We start from the raw sequence: 21,109 nt of genomic DNA on the forward strand, positions 1-21,109 counted from the left end.
TTCAAACAAATCAAGCATTTATTGTGGACCTGGGATTCCTAGGACAGCATTCTGATGAAGTTCATCAAAGGTAAGGAAACATTCATCATGTATTTTCTGGTTTCTGTTGACTCCAACATGGTGGCTAATTTGGCTACTGTTCTGAGCTCCGTCTAATATTATTGCATGGGTAGCTTTTTCCGTAAACTTTTTTTGAAATCTGACACAGTGGTTGCATTAAGGAGAGGTATATCTATAATTCCATGTGTAAAACTTGTATTATCATCTACATTTCTGATGAGTATTTCTGTTGAAACAATGTGGCTATGCAAAATCACTTGATGTTTTTGGAACTAGTGAATCTAATACGCCAATGTAAACTCAGATTGTTTGCTATAAATACATGCATGTATTGTGTAACATGAAGTCCTATGAGTGTCATCTGATGAAGATAATTCAAGGTTAGTGATTCATTTTATCTCTATGTCTGCTTTTTGTGAATGCTATATTTAGCTGGAAAATGGCTGTGCTTATTGTGGTTTGGTGGAGACCTAACATAATCGTTTGTAGTGCTTTTGCTGAAAAGCCTATTTGAAATCGGACACTTTGGTGGAATTAACAACAAGATTAACTTTTAAATGATATTTGTTTTAGGAATTGTAATTATGGGATTTCTGTGGTTTGAATTTGGCGCCCTCTATTTTCACTAGTAGTTGTCATATCGATCCCGTTACCGGGATTGCAGCCATAACAAGCTAGCCTCTACACTGGCTTCCTGTTAAGGCAAGGGCTGATTTCAAGGTTTTACCTCTAACCTACAAAGCATTACATGGGCTTGCTACTACCTATCTTTCAGATTTGGTCCTGCAGTGCATACCTACACATACGCTACGGTCACAAGAAGCAGGCCTAACTGTCCCTAGAATTTCTAAGCAAACAGCTGGAGGCAGGACTTTCTCCTATAGAGCTCAATTTTTATGGAATGGTCTGCCTACCTACAGTATGTGAGAGACGCAGACTCGTTCTCAAGACCTAAGTCTTTATTGAAGAATCATCTCCTATGATTGAGTGTAGTCTGGCCCAGGAGTGTGAAGGTGAACGGAAAGGCACTGGAGCAACGAACCACCCTTGCTGTCTCTGCCTGGCCGGTTCCCCTCTCTCCACTGGGATTCTCTGCCTCTAACCCTATTACAGGGGCTGAGACACTGGCTTACTGGTGCTCTTCCATGCCGTCCATAGGAGGGGTGTGTCACTTGAGTGGGTTGAGTCACTGACATGATCTTCCTGTCTGGGTTGGCACCCCCCCTTGGGTTGTGCCGTGGCGGAGATCTTTGTTTATTTTTTATTTGACCTTTATTTAACCAGGCAAGTCAGTTAAGAACAAATTCTTATTTTCAATGACGGGTTAACTGCCTGTTCAGGGGCAGAACGACAGATTTTGTACCTTGTCAGCTCGGGGGTTCGAACTTGCAACCTTTCGGTTACTAGTCCAACGCTCTAACCACTAGGCTACCCTGCCGCCCCAAGGGGCTTCCTTGTGGGCTATACTCGGCCTTGTCTCTAAGTTGGTGGTTGAAGATATCCCTCTTGTGGTGTAGGGGCTGTGCTTGGGCAAAGTCGGTGGGGTTATATCCAGCCTGTTTGGCCCTGTCCGGGGGTATTGTCGGATGGGGCCACAGTGTCTCCCGACCGCACCGCTTCTGTCTCAGCCTCCAGTATTTATGCTGCAGTAGTTTATGTGTCGGGGGGCTAGGGTCAGTCTGTTATATCTGGAGTATTTCTCCTGTCTTATCCGGTGTCATGTGAATTTAAGTATTCTCTCTCTTTCTTTCTCTCTCTCTCTGAGGACCTGAGCCCTAGGACCATGCCTCAGGACTACCTGGCTTGATGACACCTTGCTGTCCCCAGTCCACCTGGCCGTGCTGCTGCTCCAGTTTCAACTGTTCTGCCTGCGGCTATGGAACCCTGACCTATTCACCGGACGTGCTACCAGTCCCAGACCTGTTTTCAACTCTCTAGAGAGAGCAGGAGCGGTAGAGATACTCTGAATGATCGGCTATGAAAAGCCAACTGACATTTACTCCTGAGGTGCTGACCTGTTGCACCCTCGACATCCACTGTGATTATTATTATTTGACCCTGCTGGTCATCTATGAACATTTGAACATCTTTCTCATGTTCTGTTATAATCTCTGCATTTGTGGTTCCCACACTGAAGCATGGAGGTGTGATTTTGCTTTGCTGGTGATACTGTCAGATGTATTTAGAATTCATGGCACTTAACCAGCATGCCTACCACACCATTTTGTAGCGATATGCCATCCCATCTGGTTTTTGCTTAGTGGGACAATCATTTGTTTTTCCAACAGGACAATGACCCAAAACACACCAGGCTGTGTAAGGCCTATTTGACCAATAAAGAGAGTGATGGAGTGCTGCATCAGATGACCTGGCCTCCACAATCACCTGACCCCAACCCAAATGAGATGGTTTGGGATGAGTTGGACCGCAGAGTGAAGGAAAAGCAGCTAACAAGTGCTCAGCATAAGTGAGAACTATTTCAAGACTGTTGGAAAAGCATTCCTCATGAAGCTAATTGAGAGAATGTGTGGTGTGGCTACTTTGAAGAATATAAAATATACTGTATTTTGATTTGTTTAACACTTTTTTGGTTACTACATGATTCCATGTGTTAATTCACAGTTTGATGTCTTCACTATTATTCTACAATGTAGAAAATCGTTTTTTTTTAAACTCTTGAATGAGTAAGTGTGTCCAAACTTTCAACTGGTACTGTCCCCCCCATTTTTCACTTATCCCTGATGTTGACTATTGGCTCTATCATTATTTTCCTCAGTAAATATCTGATGCTGTTACAGGTGGCAACACTGGCATGCATGTGTAACGGATGTGAAACAGCTAGCTTAGTTAGTGGTGGTGCGCGCTAAATAGCGTTTCAATCGGTGACGTCACTTGCTCTGAGACCTTGAAGTAGTAGTTCCCCTTGCTCTTCAAGGGCCGCGGCTTTTGTGGAGCGATGGGTAACGATGCTTCGTGGGTGACTGTTGTTGATGTGTGCAGAGGGTCCCTGGTTCGCGCCCGGGTTTGGGCGAGGGGACGGTCTAAAGTTATACTGTTACACATGTATGTATCTATGGTGATCACAAGATAAGATACAGCACAGGTTGCACATTATTAGTTGGACAAAAATCTTTAGTACAGAGATTGATTGCTGAATTCTGCATTGACCTATGAAGTGACCATGTAAAACAAACATACAGCATGAGATCTATTGTGTGAAATTGTCTGAATCAAATGATTCAGAAACGGTTGATATCCATTAGGTCCTTTTGTTTAATTAAATCCGCAGCACTGTAAGTGTTCATAGTAGTTCCACTTGGACATGCATGGAAAAGTAAATATATTCATATAGTACAGATGTACAGTACAATAAAGGACAATTTCAGAAATGATTAGTTCAATTCTGTGCGAATGAACAATTCAAATAACTAATAGCAACTTTCACAATGTCTTCTCCATACATAAAATTGTTAATTTTTCTTATACAATTATGTTACTTGTTCACAACAACGGTTAATATTTTGAAATATTTATAATAAAAAAAACATTGATTTCCATGAAACCAATGCAACAATAACTTAGTTGGTTTGTGAGTTGTGGGCAGTCCAGACAGAGCAGAGTTCCAGCCATCGAATTAGAATCATGATTTTAACTCTCTGGTTCCGGCACAGTCCGGCTGATACAAACAGTTGGGTTACATTAAAAGTATTTTAGATAGGAAAAATAAAGAAATCGATGTTCTGATACAAATTCATTTCTATATCTCATCATTACAACACAAAAATATATAATAGAAGCGTTTATTATGCCAGCGTATTTGTATATAGTCCTGATGACAAACAATAGCACGCAATAAAGAAAATACCAAAGACAAAAATGAGAAGAAACAAAGTGCCAATGACAAGATCAACTAACATGAAAGCTAAATAAAGTGTTTTTAAATTTTTTTTTAACCATTTTATATGAACAATCGTCTATTAATAAGGGACAGCTAGCCAACTATAGCGTCGGGCTCAGAGTCCTACACAATGCCATACAGGGTCACCATTGGGATTGTCATTGTTGGGTAGCATCCCGAATCACACCCTATCCCCCAATATAGTGCAGTACTTTGACCAGAGCCCTGGTTACTATTGGGATTGTAGGCGTAGAACAAAGAAGTTCAGTCATTTGTGAGATGTGTCAAGTAATTACTGAGTAGCAATCCTTATTGGACTAAGTACTTTCAATCGCGAATGTCCGTCGAACACGCTTTAAAGTTTAGAACCAGGCTAAATCTGTATCCGAGAAACAAGCCCATTATGTATAATATACATTATAAAGACAAAAGAAATAGCCAACTTTTGATGTCACTGAAAGTATTCAAATTAAACCAAAGTATATACAAACACAAACAAAAGAAAACACAATGAATGATAAACCTGCATATTTAAGTGCCTTTAGACATGTCCTTATGTTTTTTGACTGATACTCTAGTTACTTCTGCAGTAATACACCATGCAAATTGTTACATACATTTTCAGATGGATTGTGGGGGAAGTTACATACAAATGCAAAACAAGATGATCCCTTGTTTAAGAGTTGTTTTTCTAAAACAAAATGTCTAAAACTTTGTTCATAAAGGGTATCCCTGAAGAATTGAAACTGTTCCCAGACTGCCACAGGAGTTCTGAAAGAATTTCCCTCAAGGTCCATGTCCAATTCCCGTCCTTGTGAGAAGGTGAAAGTCCTCTTACTCCACTAGATGGCAGCATTATTATCACCCAACAGTGAAGTGTGGTGACTGCAGTGGTGAAGTGTGATGCCATTTTACTCCTGATTTTTTTTAAGGCATCTTCTATACAATCAGCATATAAAATAAATGAATCTATTGTTACTCCTTGTGAATGGCTTTTAACTTCTGAGACAATTATTATTATTTTTCTTCCTAAGGCAGAAGCATTATGTTTTATCATGCAACCCAATCATCTTTGAGGGGTATTTTGGAGGCACGAAAGTGATTCTTTAAGGCAAAATTGTTTTCGAACACATTGTGTGTGTGTGTGTGTGTGTGTTTGTTTGTGTGTTGAGCTGTCACTGAGTGAGTGCTGATCCACAGTATAACAGTTCGGTTACATGTTTGTTCATGTGTCAGTGCCGTTTGTAGACACACAAACGTTCCAGGGGAACACTGCTTTGTTTTGGATAGTCATTCATAAGAGCAGCAACTGTCCTGTTCATTAGGGAGCGAAAACAAAAAAAACATTCCAGAACATTTTGTAATGGCAAACAAAAAGAAGCATTTCTTATTGGACAGATCCAGGTAGTTCCTCATCGTTTCAGTCCATTTTTGTTCCGTTTGGTGTCTAATGAACACGACCTAGAGAGACTAAAGCGCAGCACATTCCACTCCAGAAAGCAGCAAGGATGAACTACTACAGTACCACAAAAAGACAAAGAGAAAGGCCAGATAGACAGCCAGATAACCATTAGAAGAAAAGCTTTCTGCCAGCTAAGATGTCATAAAAGATGGTAATCGTTTAGAAACTAATACATACAAACATTGCATGGGAAAGAGGAAATGGTTACAGAGGAGAGGGGAAGTAGTCTGGAAAAAATGTCTGTGTATAATAAGTGTATAAGTCATTTAGAAATGACGGTGTACAGTGAATCTATTACTTTTAGCTTTCTGTTTCTGTCGCACAGCTTCAGTGACAACCAAAGACACAATTTGGTTCGCTATGGACCAAGCTGCAAATAAATGTGCCGTTAACGTAATGAAAGCTGCACAGGAACACAACTAAAATGCTAATTTAAAAAAATATGTCACATGCTACCAAACCGGATCTTAGTGTATCAGATATTGAAACAACAAATTGCTATTTTCTGCTGTACATAAAAACACACACAGTTTATTAAAACGTATCATAAAAGGCTATAAATGAGGTCCACTTTTGTGAACGACTGACACAGATGCTCAAAATGAAACCACTTAAACTATTAGGGATTCAGGAAAACAGACCAAATTTAAAATATTGGATCCGACCATCTTGACAATGAAAGTATAAAAAAAAACAATGCATCTTTGGATCCGGAGCGTCAATCATCTTTGTGTGTGTGAATAAAACATGTCAACATGTGCAGGAGAGCAAGGCCACAATCCCTTCTTACAATAATATGGACCCCTGCAGTGCTCAGTGTTTTGGTATCTCACGTGATCAACAACAAATGTGAATCAATGCAATGTTTACATTGAGTGTATATGTATGTCTAGTATGTGCACGTGTGTTGTGTGAGTTTGTCCGTGTGTTACCTGTATTTGTTAATTAAAGTCTGAGTGACGAGTTTATCACAACGACCATTACCACCCTCAGGAAGATGCTATGCAGTCCTACAGTTCAGTGAAGTTCATAAGTGCTTGAGGGTGAGGCGAGAGGGTTGTAGGGTGATTTCTTTTTTGGGGGGGGGGGGGGTTGAGGGGGTGTGGAGTCCAGCCCCTGTATGTTGTCTATGGCATAGTGAACAGAACATGAAGCTCTTTCTCTCTTATTGTCCCAGTCCATTCCCAGAAGGCTGTTGTTGCTGAGCTCCAGCAAGGCTCCAGGCATGAGACAAAATGGCTGACACAAAATGGCAACCACAGCAGGGGGAAAGAGGAGGAGGAGTTTGTTTAATTTTAGTAGGAAGATATTATTTCTTCTGGTGTCCCTCCTCCTCCCATTGTCTTACATCAGGTTGCGTCACTCCTACGCAATACTCGGAGGCAGAATTGTCACGCTATCTGATGTAAGACAACGTTTCCTTCCTACTCTTCTGGTCACCTGAGAAGAGAGGAGTTATTTTTAATATATTTTTTATATGTATATATATATATATATATATATTTTTTTTAAACTATCTCCTCCACTCTCCTCCTGCCCGTGTGGGGTGGTGTCGCCGTAGAGTCCCGGGCCGTGATGTGTGATACGCTCATCATCTGGCAGAGTGGTGCGACTGTGTAGCCATGATGACGTGAGAGGAGGGACCATCCCTCCCGTCTCTCCCTCCATCCCTCTCATCTCTCCCTCCATCCCTTTCTCCTCTCCTCTGCTGGTGTTGACCCATCCCAGCCAGCACGGACATGGCCATGGCCTCGGCAGCCGCCCGGGCGCCCACGCCGTTGGGGCCCGAGGAGGGAGAGGGGCTGGGCAGGGAGCTGTGTTGGATGACAGGGGCTGGGGAGCCGGTGGACTCCGACATGTCTCTCATAGGACTGTCCTCTCCTGCAAGACGAAGACACAAGAACAGTGTGTGTTACAGGGATGGGCTTACCAGAGTGACTCTTCATCAGAGATGGGCAGCTTTGGTGGAGGCCACAAAAAAAAAAAAAACGAACTCATCTGCGTACCCACATCCATACCCACTGCCGGCCCTAGCCTTTTGGGGGCCATAAGCAAAATCATTTTTGGTTAGCTGCAATTCTACACATTTTGCCATTCGGCAGAGAGAAAACCTAGCAATTTTCTAACACATTTTATGCAATTGTAATGTGCTGTTTTAAAGCTAATTTCTTGCAATACTATAGATTTTGCCACAGGGTGGCTTGAAATGTTTACCGTTTTTAACGTGATATCGGAGTGAGTGACTATCAAAATCAATGGGGGCCCCACGGTCGGTAATTCGACCTTGATTACTAAAAGTTTAGACAGATTGGTAAGTCTAGTGGCCAGTTAACACATTTTAGCTGCTATGGGCTACTTGAGTGACTGCCAAAATAAGAGAAAAACTGCTGATGCACAACCAAATTTTGAAACTCCACCTTATGTATTCTACTATTCTAGAGTAAATTGAGACCCCCGTGAAAAAGAGAGAATTGATCCGCGGGCCACCAGTTGCCCGTCCCTGCTCTACAGGGTAGAAGGAATCGAGCTACCAGAAACCACAATCAGCTATTTCAACCACTATCCCCTATAAATTAAGAGCTTTAGTATTTTAAATGTTAAATTTTTTTCACCTTTATTTAACCAGGTAGGCTAGTTGAGAACAAGCTCTCATTTACAACTGCGACCTGGCCAAGATAAAGCATAGCAGTGTGAACAGACAACACAGAGTTACACATGGAGTAAACTATTAACAAGTCAATAACACAGTAGGAAAAAAAAGAGAGTCTATATACATTGTGTGCAAAAGGCATGAGGAGGTAGGCGAATAATTACAATTTTGCAGATTAACACTGGAGTGATAAATGATCAGATGGTCATGTACAGGTAGAGATACTGGTGTGCAAAAGAGCAGAAAAGTAAATAAATATAAACAGTATGGGGATGAGGTAGGTCAATTGGGTGGGCTATTTACCGATAGACTATGTACAGCTGTAGCGATCGGTTAGCTGCTCAGATAGCAGATGTTTAAAGTTGGTGAGGGAGAAAAGTCTCCAACTTCAGCGATTTTTGCAATTCGTTCCAGTCACAGGCAGCAGAGAACTGGAATGATAGGCAGCCAAATAAGGTGTTGGCTTTGGGGATGATCAGTGAGATACACCTGCTGGAGCGTGTGCTACGGGTGGGTGTTGCCATCGTGACCAGTGAACTGAGATAAGGCGGAGCTTTACCTAGCATGGACTTGTAGATGACCTGGAGCCAGTGGGTCTGGCGACGAATATGTAGCGAGGGCCAGCCGACTAGAGCATACAGGTCGCAGTGGTGGGTGGTATAAGGTGCTTTAGTAACAAAACGGATGGCACTGTGATAAACTGAATCCAGTTTGCTGAGTAGGGTATTGGAAGCTATTTTGTAAATGACATCGCCGAAGTCGAGGATCGGTAGGATAGTCCGTTTTACTCGGGTAAGTTTGGCGGCGTGAGTGAAGGAGGCTTTATTGCGGAATAGAAAGCAGACTCTAGATTTGATTTTAGATTGGAGATGTTTGATATGAGTCTGGAAGGAGAGTTTACAGTCTAGCCAGACACCTAGGTACTTATAGATGTATACATATTCAAGGTCGGAACCATCCAGGGTGGTGATGCTAGTCGGGCGTGCGGGTGCAGGCAGCGAACGGTTGAAAAGCATGCATTTGGTTTTACTCGCATTTAAGAGCAGTTGTGGAGGCCACGGAAGGTGTGTTGTATGGCGTTGAAGCTCGTTTGGAAGTTAGATAGCACAGTGTCCAAGGAAGGGCCGGAAGTATACAGAATGGTGTCGTCTGCGTAGAGGTGGATCAGGGAAATCGCCCGCAGCAAGAGCAACATCATTGATATATAGAGAGAAAAGAGTCGGCCCGAGAATTGAACCCTGTGGCACCCCCATAGAGACTGCCAGAGGACCGGACAACAAGCCCTCCGATTTGACACACTGAACTCTGTTTGCAAAGTAGTTGGTGAACGAGGCAAGGCAGTCATTAGAAAAGCCGTGGCTACTGAGTCTGCCGATAAGAATATGGTGATTGACAGAGTCGAAAGCCTTGGCCAGGTCGATGAAGACGGCTGCACAGTACTGTCTTTTATTGATGGCGGTTATGATATCGTTTAGTACCTTGAGCGTGGCTGAGGTGCACCCGTGTCCGGCTCAGAAACCAGATTGCACAGCGGAGAAGGTACGGTGGGATTCGAGATGGTCAGTGACCTGTTTGTTGACTTGGCTTTCGAAGACCTTAGATACGCAGGGCAGGATGGATATAGGTCTGTAACAGTTTGGGTCCAGGGTGTCTCCCCCTTTGAAGAGGGGGATGACTGCGGCAGCTTTACAATCTTTGGGGATCTCAGACGATATGAAAGAGGTTGAACAGGCTGGTAATAGGGGTTAGGACAATGGCGGCGGATAGTTTCAGAAATAGAGGGTCCAGATTGTCAAGCCCAGCTGATTTGTACAGGTCCAGGTTTTGCAGCTCTTTCAGAACATCTGCTATCTGGATTTGGGTAAAGGAGAACCTGGAGAGGCTTGGGCGAGTAGCTGCGGGGGGGGCTGTTGGCCGAGGTTGGAGTAGCCAGGAGGAAGGCATGGCCAGCCGTTGAGAAATGCTTGTTGAAGTTTTCGATAATCATGGATTTATCGGTGGTGACCGTGTTACCTAGCCTCAGTGCAGTGAGCAGCTGGGAAGAGGTGCTCTTGTTCTCCATGGACTTTACAGTGTGACAGAACTTTTTGAAGTTAGAGCTACAGGATGTAAATTTCTGCCTGAAGAAGCTGGCCTTGGCTTTCCTGACTGACTGCGTGTATTGGTTCCTGCCTTCCCTGAACAGTTGCATATCGCGGGGACTATTCAATGCTATTGCAGTCCGCCACAGGATGTTTTTGTGCTGGTCGAGGGCAGTCAGGTCTGGAGTGAACCAAGGGCTATATCTGTTCTTAGTTCTGCATTTTTTGAACAGAGCATGCTTATCTAAAATGGTGAGGAAGTTACTTTTAAAAGAATGACCAGGCATTCTCAACTGACGGGATGAGGTCAATATCCTTCCAGGATACCCGGGCCAGGTCGATTAGAAAGGCCTGCTCGCAGAAGTGTTTAGGGAGCGTTTGACAGCGATGAGGGGTGGTCGTTTGACTGTGGATCCGTAGCAGATACAGGCAATGAGGCAGTGATCGCTGAGATCCTGGTTAAAGACAGCGGAGGTGTATTTAGAGGGCCAGTTGGTCAGGATGACGTCAGTGCATTAAGACTCCTTCCCGTTTCCCACATTTTGTTGTTACAGCCTCTAAAATGGATCAAATACATTTGTTTCCTCATTAATCTACACACAACACCCCATAATGATAAAGTGAAAACAGGATTTTAGATGATTTTTTATCTACTTAAGTATTCACGACCCTTTGCCATGACACTCGAAATTGAGCTCAGGTGTAACCTGCTTCCATTGATCATCCTTGAGATGTTTCTACAACTTGATTGGAGTCCAGCTGTGGTACATTCAATTGATTTTACATGATTTGGAAAGGCACACACCTGTTTATATAAGGTCCAACAGATTTCAGCAAAGACCAGGGATTGTCTGTAGAACTCCAAGACAGGATTGTGTCGAGGCACAGATCTGGGGAAGGGTACTAAAAAATTGCTGCGGCATTGAAGGTCCCCAAGAACTCAGTGGCCTCCGTCATTCTTAAATGGAAGAAGTTTGGAACCACCAGGACTCTTCCTAGAGCTGGCCATGGGCCAAACTAAGTAATCGGGGGAGAAGGGCCTTGGTCAGGGAGGTGACCAAGAACCCAAAATGTACTCTGACAGAGCTACAGAGTTCTTCTGCAGAGATGGGAGAACATCCCAGAAGGACAGCCATCTCTGCAGCACTCCACCAAACAGGTTTTTATGGTAGAGTGGTCAGACGGAAGCCACTCCTCTGTAAAAGACACATGACAGCCCGCTTGGATTTGCCAAAAGGCACCTAAAGGACTTTCAGACCATGAGAAACAAGATTCTCTGGTCTGATGAAACCAAGATTTAACTCTTTGGCCTGAATACCAAGCGTCACATTTGGAGGAAATCTGGCACCATCCCTACGATGAAGCATGGTGGTGGCAGCATCATGCTGTGGGGATGCTTTTCAGTGGCAGGGACTGGGAGACTAGTCAGGATCAAGGGAAAGATGAACGGAGCAAAGTATAGAGATCCTTGATGAAAACCTGCTCCAGAGTGGTCAGGACCTCAGCCTGGGGCGAAGGTTCACCTTCCAACAGGACAACGACCCTAAGCACACAGCCAAAACAACGAAAGAGGGGCTTCAGGACAAGTCTCTGAATGTCCTTGAGTGGCCCAGCCAGAGTCCATGCTTGAACCGGATCGAACATCTCTCGAGAGACCTGAAACTAGCTGTGCAACGACGCTCCCCATCCAACAGAACAGTTATAGACAAGAACAACATAAGATAATATTACAAAAGTACATATTAGAGTTTCCCATGTGTTTTCTAGCTGCTGCTAGCTAGCAGGCTCACCCATGTAGGCAATCTTCTTCTGTAGAGTGGTGACAGGGCAGTCCTTGTGAGCCAGCAGTAGCTGTTTGAGATGAGCCACCTCATTCCTCAGGAGAGACACTTCATTCTGAAGAAACACAGTAACACAATGAGTCAATGCTGTTGTGTAACACAATGAGTCAATACTGTGTCTCTACCCAGTACAGCCAGAAGAGGACCGAATATCTTCTATTTTCAAACTGGTTGAAATGTTTCAACGAGTAAGTGGTTCGGAGAAAAGCAGAGATGAGACCGAAGTACAGTGCGGCTTTGTAAACCATCACACACACCGCCAGCGAGACGTTCATGGAGACGAGCTCCTCTGCCTTCTTCTCCAGGGAGTTGACCCAGACTTTGCGTTTCTGTCGGCAACGCGAGGCGGCCGCCCGGTTCCTCTCCAGGAAACGCTGTCGACGGTCGTCCGGGTCGTCCTCCGCCGCACGCCGCCGCCGACCACCAGTAGGCTGGGCCGGAGACACCTGGAGGGAAGGGGGGAGAGGGCGTGGTGGAAATGGAGAGAGAGTGAGGGTTTGAGTCAGATTGTCAACACCTAAAACAAGACTGATACAAAATTGTCTTTCAGTGCCTAAATTATAATGCCCCTGCCCTTCTACTGATGTCAACGAACGTCAGGTCATGAAGATCTAAGTCAAGAGGATTTTGATAATATTCTACTGCCACCAGGGTTGGGGTCGATTCAGGAAGTACACTGAAATTTCTATTTACTTTCAGAATTGACTGGAATTGAAATGGATTGACCCCAACCCTGATTACCAGAAAGTAAAACCCCCATGTGTATTCTTTACAATGAACATGCATGTGCGTGAGTGAGTGAGTGCTTGAGGGAGTAAGAGTGTGTCCATGTCTCCACGTCGTCCTACCTGTGGCTGTGCTGGGGAGGGTGCGTCAGGGTGCTGCACCAGTAACTGGCTCTGTTCCATCCTCTGGGGGTGCATGGGGCTGCCGGCCATACCTCCCATACCATGACCTCCTGAACTCTGCTGGGCCAGCGCTGCCTTCAGCCTCTACAGGAGACAGGACAACCAGGACCATTTTAACATTAAAAACACACATGGACAAAATACACACAAAATAAAAACGACAAACACGTGTTCCTTTATGTTATCACAATTGCTTCTGGACTATGCCATCTCAGTCACGTGACAAACAAACTGAGGTAGGAGGGATTGAAGGGTAAAGGGCAACGAAGGGAGATAGATACATAGCTACAGTTTAAGTCGGAAGTTTACATACACTTAGGAGTCATTAAAACTCGCTTTTCAACCACTAACCGACTTTGGCAAGTCGGTTAGGACATCTACTTTGTGCATGACACAAGTAATTTTTCAACAATTGTTTACAGACAGATTATTTCACTTATAATTCACTGTATCCCAATTCCAGTGGGTCAGAAGTTGACATACACTAAGTTGAATGTGCCTTTAAACAGCTTGGAAAATTCCAGACAATGATGTCATGGCTTTAGAAGCTTCTGATAGGCTAATTGACATAATTTGAGTCAATTGGAGATGTACCTGTGGATGTATTTCAAGGCCTAACTTCAAACTCAGTGCCTCTTTGCTTGACATCTGTGGGAAATCAAAAGAAATCAGCCAAGACCTCAGAAAAACAATTGTAGACCTCCACAAGTCTGGTTCATCCTTGGAAGCAATTTCCAAACACCTGAAGGTACCACGATCATCTGTACAAACAATACTACGCAAGTATAAACACCATGGGACCACAACGCCGTCATACTGCTCAGGAAGGAGACACATTCTGTCTCCTAGAGATGAATGTACTTTGGTGCGAAAACTACAAATCAATCCCAGAACTACAGCAAAGCACCTTGTGAAGATGCTGGAGGAAACTGGTACAAAAGTGTCTATATCCACAGTAAAACGAGTCCTATATCGACATAACCTGAAAGGCCGCTCAACAAGGAAGAAGCCACTGCTCCAAAACCGCCATGAAAAAGCCAGACTATGGTTTGCAACTGCACATGGGGACAAAGTTTGTACTTTTTGAGGAAATGTCTTCTGGTTGGATGAAACAAAAATAGAACTGTTTGGCCAAAATGACCATTGTTATGTTTGGAGGAAAAGGGGGGAATGCTTGCAAGCCGAAGAACACCATCCCAACCGTGAAGCACGGGGGTGGCAGCGTCATGTTGTGGGGGTGCTTTGCTGCAGGAGGGACTGGTGCACTTCACAAAATAGATGGCATATTAAAGCAACATCTTAAGACATCAGTCAAGAAGTAAAAGCTTGATCGCAAATGGGTCTTCCAAATGGACAATGACCCCAAGCACTCTTCCAAAGTTGTGGCAAAATGGCTTAAGGACAAAAGTCAAGGTTTTGGAGTGGCCATCACAAATCCCTGACCTCAATCCTACAGAAAATATGTGGGCAGAACTGAAAAAGCATGTGCGAGCAAGGAGGCCTACTAACCTGACTCAGTTACACCAGCTCTGTCAGGAGGAATGGGCCAAAATTCACCCAACTTATTGTGGGAAGCTTGTGGAAGGCTACCCAAAACAATTGAACCAAGTTAAACTATTATTAAAAGGCAATGCTATTAAAAGGCAACTACTATTTAAAAGACAATGCTACCAAATACTCATTAAGTGCATGTCAACTTCTGACCCACTGAAATAAATCAATCCTTCTCACTACTATTATTCTGGCATTTCACATTCTTAAAATAAAGTGGTGATCCTAACTGACCTAAGACAGTGAATTTTTACTAGGATTAAAAGTCGGTAATTGTGAAAAACGGAGTTCAAATGTATTTGGCTAAGGTGTATGTAAACTTATGACTTCAACTGTACATACATAGAGAAAGGAGAAATGGGGGAGATAGAGGGGGAAAGAACCAGAGAGAGAGAGAGAAGGTGGGTGAGAAAGAGCAAGAGAGGACCAGAAATAGAGATAGATCTCACAATTTTGGTTTCAGAGTGTGTGGTACACCCGAAGGGGTAGACCAAGTGGGACAGAGAGCCTATAGATCGATAGGATAATTTGCATAACTGAGTGTAATTAAATTGGCATGTGTGTGTTTTCATATGTTTGTCATGCGTCTTAATTATCACACGGGCACCACACGCGCATTAAAAAGCCTAGTTTGAGTGGAATATCACCCGTCAGACACAGAGAGCTGCAGTGCCCGGTTGGATAAAACATTGAAATAAATATTCCCCTCATCTTTTCCATTGCAGTTTCCTTAACTTGAAGTCAGTCGCAAACAACTTTTTAAGGCGAATTTCCCCTTTAAATGAAGTGATAAGTGTTTCCCTTAGGGGTTTACTTACCTTAAGGAATACTTTTCCCTTACCTAAGGGAATTGTTTAAGGGCGTTGCATAGAGCCTCACAAATATTTCCTTAGGCAAGGGCAAACAACAAAGCTTAATCCCCATCAGGATACATTTTTATTTTGGGGTGTATTTACCCTTTTATTCAAGTGTGCACCTAGCAAGAGGATGTTGTTTAGCGGTGTTTTTGTAGGGCACTTTGCAACTCCCTTATTTGTTTTTGGTTTGCAAAACAAATATCTGCTGGATTGATGAAAATAATCAAGACATGATTCTGTCAGGTAAGCATAGGCTAATTTTTAGTTAGCATTTCATTGAGAAGGCTTTTGAGAAACATTTCCATCTACACACAGACATTCCCATTGCCTCTTCAGAAAGTTGCAGGAAATACGAATCACTGATGCATTCTGTTTATGTCTTATGATAAACTTGGGCAAATTAATAATTGTTCAATACATTTAGTTGATTCCCTACTAAAAAGGTAAATAGATTTTAGAATATTGTTGAAATCCGTTTTAATACCTGGATTACGTGAGGGACCTAATTATGATATTTGGACCAGAATGAGGCTAACTACACTACCTATTGTTCCTGTAGTGATGATTCACCATCTTCATCTTTTCATAAATGATCTGCAGATAAATCGCCAAAAAGTAGCCTATGCAAATTAGGGAGTCAAATGAACGGCTCTCTCATCGATGCGATTCGGTAGGCTGACGAGACGAGTCACTCACTTTACCGTCACTGTCTGGCAAGCCCCAAAATCCTAGGAAAGGAAGCCTAGGAAATATGAATGAAAACAATAATAGGATTTTGACTCATCGTTACCACTTACATTACATGGGAGGTGCAAATTCATGAGCATCATGCTCTCTCCCTCCTCCGTGCAAAGAAATTTGACTGCAACCAACCATAGCGCACACAAATTATACCGGGGAGGCGGGACAGACAGCAGACTGCAGGTGCCTATCCTATCAATAGATCACTAGAAGATGCATATCGTTCATTCTAGCGAGAGAGGGCTTGACGGACAAGCAAAATGAAAGTAGCCTACTTAATTTGAAGTGGAAAATTTGTCTGTAGCCGCAGCCGGCGCTAATGGAAAACCCTGCTTGCTATTGTTTCAATAGTTTAAAAAAATGTCTGTTTGTATGAACGCATAGTATTTTCTGTTGGTCACATCATTTTTAATGTTTGGAACAAATTGTAAGCGTTTGTTAAGCGGTTAATGAGGGTCAGTTAGATGGCAGAAAAATTGACAGGAATGTGCATCCCTAATAGAGAAAGATAGAAAGACACAGAGAGACAGAGACACACAGAGAGACAGATGCATCTGTTCCTAACCATTTTGGCCTCAGAGTGTGTGGTGTACCCCGAGGGGGAGTTGGAGCCGCTGCTGCCACCTCCCAGAGGAGGACCAGGGATGCCGGGAATGTTGGGCACCATGTGCATGGGCCGGGCCAGCTAGAGACAGGATGCACACACACACATTTTAACAACCAAGGTTGGGGCTCATACAGTGTATCAAAGTGCTTCATGTATTCTCTATGTGAATTAATACTCATTATAGACAACTAGTGCAAGCGTACAATTTAATTATTATATGATCAAACTAGACTCCCTGACTGATATGTTATTACTCTGTTACTAATGTAATAATAATGAGAATAAATGCCAGTCATCTGTGCAAACATTTTACATACGGGCATTCCGAGAATCGAACCCACTATACTGGCGTTGCAAGCGTCATGCTCTACCAACTGAGCTACGGGGGACCAGCTTCCAGGTAATGGTCAGCTTCCACTTGAATCAGAATTGGCAACAACCAATTCAACAAACCAGAGAAGGGCAGAGCGATGAAGGCAGGTTACTTACAGATATGACAGAGGCTATCTGCATGGGTCCAGGGAGGAGCCCGTTGGGAAGGTGCATCATCATGGGGTAGTGGCCTGTGGGAGAGCTAGAAGAGAGAGGTAGAGGGTTACTGATGGGAAGGGAAAAAAACATTATTTGGAAATCTTCATCTTGCCCTCTGATAGGCTAGGTGGAATTTACACCATATAGGATACAATCCAATCCTTTCAGTTCTACAGAAATGGCCTAGGGTAACTGGATCTCCAGGCCCCACGGAGGACTAGCTTGGTTCCAGAACTGCTTATGCCATCTTCAGATCTGGAACCAAGTTTGTGGCGAGAAGACCAGTCACTCACCCCAATACGGTGCGGTTGGATGGTGGGGTGGGTGTGATGACAGAGGTGGGTGAAGGCATGGTGGGCTGCAGGGCGTCGAAGCCCAGGTGGAGGGGCAGAGAGCCTGGTCTGGGCCGCACCGGGAGGGCGCCTGGCCTCATGATTGTGGGGGTGGGGGCCGAACTCAGCGCTGGCCTCGGGGGAGTGTCCTGAGGAGAAGACAGGAGAGATGCTCAGTTCAACACCGGGTGAGCATGAGGTCAATAATGACTTTTTCCAATGCATTCTGGATTGTTCCTTGATAGCACATAGACATAGTAAAGGAGGAGTCCTCTATCCTGTCAGTCATCCATTCGATCCCCATTAACAAACCACAGTGCCCATCCTGGTCTCTCACACCTACTTACTACGTGTTCCTCTGGCCCTCCCCTGTCCCCTACCTTTGGGTGTGACTGAAGGAACGTGACTGGCATGCCAACCCAGAACTCTAATCCTAACCAATTAGGTCATTCAACATGGGTTTGCTGGTCAGTCATGTCCCCTTAGTTTTGACCCCTACCTTTCCTCTTCTCACCATGGTGTCCCTGCTACTGTCTGACATGCTGGAAAAGGAATCTGGACTTCCTGGTGGGGAGGAGTCAACCTCAACAGGCGTCTCCTCCTTCACCTTCACGGCTTCTGCTGAAGGCGTCTGCAGGCTCATGTCCAGGGCCACCTCCCTGTTCGGGGCAGGGAGCTGGAGGAGAGAGGGTGAGAGAGGGAGACTGTGAGACACTACAAAGCACAGGAGAGATAACCCTTCAGAAGATCCAGGACTCCAATCCCATTCCACCCCATTGCTCATGTGACTGACAGGTTCCGATCCTAGTCTTCTGCGCGCAACACTACCATTAGTCCACTGACCTAAAGCCTAGAGCTTACGCAAGTCTTCAGGTCTCAGATGGAGTAACTCGTTAGGCAAACGTGGTCCATGGAACCACCTGCGTTCTACTCACAGGGTTCTTGGCCCGCTTGTCGTCATCCTCCTGGGCCTTCCTGAACTCCTCAGCGAAGGAGCTAGCCAGCTCGTTGAACAGCCCCACCTCCTCGCAGTTCTTCAGGAAGCGAGTGGGAGTAGGGGTCTGGTCTGGAACAGGAGGAAATGAGACACAGAGAAACATCTATTTTAGAAAATCTCTCACCTTTTTTTCCATACTTACCGTGCAAAAAAACAGCCAACGGATGGATGTTTTATTCTGAAACACTTTGGCGTGGATATTTAAAGCTAGAATCCTTAGTTGCTACATACATTTTGACATATATTTATATATACACCCATTGATTATTGAATAATATAACTTAGAAACAGCTCATGAGCTTATATCAACTACCATAACCCATCAGAACCCAAAATATAAACTTGAAGGCATTCGATTATCTGGCCCGGGTTACCCCAGGGGAAGGAGTTTGCACTGGAAGAGTGACTGCATTCGTTTTGGAATCGGGCTGCCTCCCGGGCATGAGGATTCTGTGTTTTCACATGCAAAAGTGATTGCTTTTGATCGAATAAAAACGATCTGCCTTCCCAATGAAAACAAGTCTGAACATTTGAACATATTTTATAGTCTCAAAAACCGACCCTAGGCAAGTGTCCAAGGTTTTGTTTCAATTATGGACTCTTTTGGCATAGAGGAACGACATCTCTGCCTACATCACTACTTTATCTGCTCGATTACAATATCCGCTTGAATAAAATAGTAGCTAGTAAGATGGAGATCACAGAGGTTCTTTTTTTAGGAGTGTATTTCACAAGTGGCTAGTTTGCATCAACTACCACTACAAAAGGTTATGCCTGCAAACTTGGGTTTTGAATTGCGGAGATCTGGCATGTCTGCCTCGTGATTCGTTGGGAGAGTCCCCAGAATGTGTTTTTTCCCCTTTATCGATGTAGGCAGTGGCGTAGTTCCTCTATGCCAAAAGAGACCATCAAGTGTTGCCTAGGGTCGGGTTTTCGAGACTATATATTATTTTAGGAAAATGTTGGATGTTTCTGGATGTTGCACCACGCTGCCTTGTTGACAGCCTGACAGTGCGGTGCAGGAGGACGCTCCTCCCTCACCACTTTTGACCCTTCACATCACGGACCATACACCGGTGCACCACGGCTCAGGATAACAGAACTCCCTCCTCGTTTTACTCCAATGTTTGTAAACAATAGCTAAAACTATCATTTTGATATCATGGAAGGTCATTTATTACATCCCTAGCTCTATGAATTTGAGAAAGGCCACATTTCTCCAGCCCCCCCCCCCCCCCAAAACAAAGGCAGGGTGACCCTTTGTTATTCTTCAACTAAGAATTGTAAGCTTTAAAGATAAACAAAACAATCCAATATTCAACTAAAGGTCTTCAGGGAAATAAAACAGAACAGGACAGGTGGTTACAGAGATGCCATTTCTGACTAAAATGTTTCGGTGATCACAACAAGTGACAAGAGTACCAAAGTAAAGAGGTGACAGTAGAATAATAAAGTTGAATAGACCAGACTCACTAGGAGAACCAGTACCTTGGATAATGACAGAGTCAGTCCTGGCAGGGGCAAACTTCAGACTCATCTCATGTTTGTGTTTGTGTACAGCCAGGTGGTCCTCGTTGGTAAACCTCTGAAGAAAGGTGGGGGGGGGGGAGAGTTTATGAAGATGATTAAACGCACGCACACACATACACAACCAGAGGTCTCCTCGGATCCCGAAATGAGATCCGAACCGGATCCACAAAATTCCCACCCGACCGACAGGATCCAGTCATTTTCTTAGAAAATCCAATTCAGATCCGAGGTGGACCAGATGTTGAGAGAGAATCTCATCCAAATTGGATCGGGTCTGCATTCAATCCAAATTGATTCAAAACATTTATTTTTCATTTAGCTTTTACATGCGGAGACCAGCAAATAATTCACTTTAGTCTGTAATCTTCTGTATTCGTATACTGTTCAACATTAAAATCTAGTCTATTTAACTGTTTTGATAATAATTGATTTAGACTAAAAAAAGCTAGGCTATAGCCGGTTTGACCAGCAAGCTTCAAATAAAAAATAAACGTTAAATAGTCTATGGAAGGATGGAGTCTGCTGCATTTATTCGCAACAATTGGGATTTCAAGCGAACATGTAGGCCTACCATCCGGAGAGTTAATAAAAAAAATGAAGAGAGAAGTCCTGATACTTCTTATACCATGCCTTACACAATGAATCAAATCGGGAGCCTTTCAACATAAGGCGACAATATTTTCTACAATATCAGTCTACTGTACAAACACAACATGAGCAGATTAATAAACAACATTATTGACCAAGTTAAAGACGATCTGAAAGAATGTGTCGGTAACTCTGCATTAAATTATATAACTGATTTATTTTGAACGAAAGCCACGAAACTAGCGTATGCGTGAGTCCCTGCTTTATGCCTACAAATAGCCTATCACTTGAGTCATTCAACGCTACTTACGATTTTTTTTATTAAGATAGCCTACTAAATAGGCCAAGCCTAAACAAATAAATTAAATAAACTAGTAAATTGACTAAATAAAACTAAAATTCAATAGCTAAGGTCTGTAAAATATGGGCAACCTTTCTCCCCTCTTTATATACAATGTGCATAAATGAGGCCCAT

General features: G+C 43.6%; 1 protein-coding gene across 5 annotated transcripts in view; it reads right to left on the reverse strand.

Moving 5' to 3' along the window:
• Positions 1–3,830: 3,830 nt before the first annotated feature.
• atf7a (activating transcription factor 7a) overlaps positions 3,831–21,109 on the reverse strand; it is a 48,995-nt gene continuing 31,716 nt past the window's right edge. For 2 of the 5 annotated variants that reach the window (XM_046366178.1, XM_046366179.1), the window contains exons 3-12: positions 19,990–20,101; positions 18,455–18,585; positions 18,019–18,195; positions 17,481–17,668; positions 17,146–17,230; positions 16,615–16,734; positions 12,841–12,984; positions 12,250–12,438; positions 11,942–12,047; positions 3,831–7,301 (exon numbers count right to left, since the gene is read on the reverse strand). In XM_046366178.1, coding sequence (XP_046222134.1) covers positions 7,012–7,301; positions 11,942–12,047; positions 12,250–12,438; positions 12,841–12,984; positions 16,615–16,734; positions 17,146–17,230; positions 17,481–17,668; positions 18,019–18,195; positions 18,455–18,585; positions 19,990–20,101 — 1,542 coding nt within the window. In that variant the 3' untranslated portion in view covers positions 3,831–7,011. The remainder of the gene's footprint in view (positions 7,302–11,941; positions 12,048–12,249; positions 12,439–12,840; positions 12,985–16,614; positions 16,735–17,145; positions 17,231–17,480; positions 17,669–18,018; positions 18,196–18,454; positions 18,586–19,989; positions 20,102–21,109) is intronic. The other 3 variants (XM_046366180.1, XM_046366181.1, XM_046366182.1) reach the window with 3 other exon arrangements.

The sequence above is a fragment of the Oncorhynchus gorbuscha genome, linkage group LG10 (assembly GCF_021184085.1).
Source record: "Oncorhynchus gorbuscha isolate QuinsamMale2020 ecotype Even-year linkage group LG10, OgorEven_v1.0, whole genome shotgun sequence".
NCBI lineage: Eukaryota > Metazoa > Chordata > Actinopteri > Salmoniformes > Salmonidae > Oncorhynchus > Oncorhynchus gorbuscha.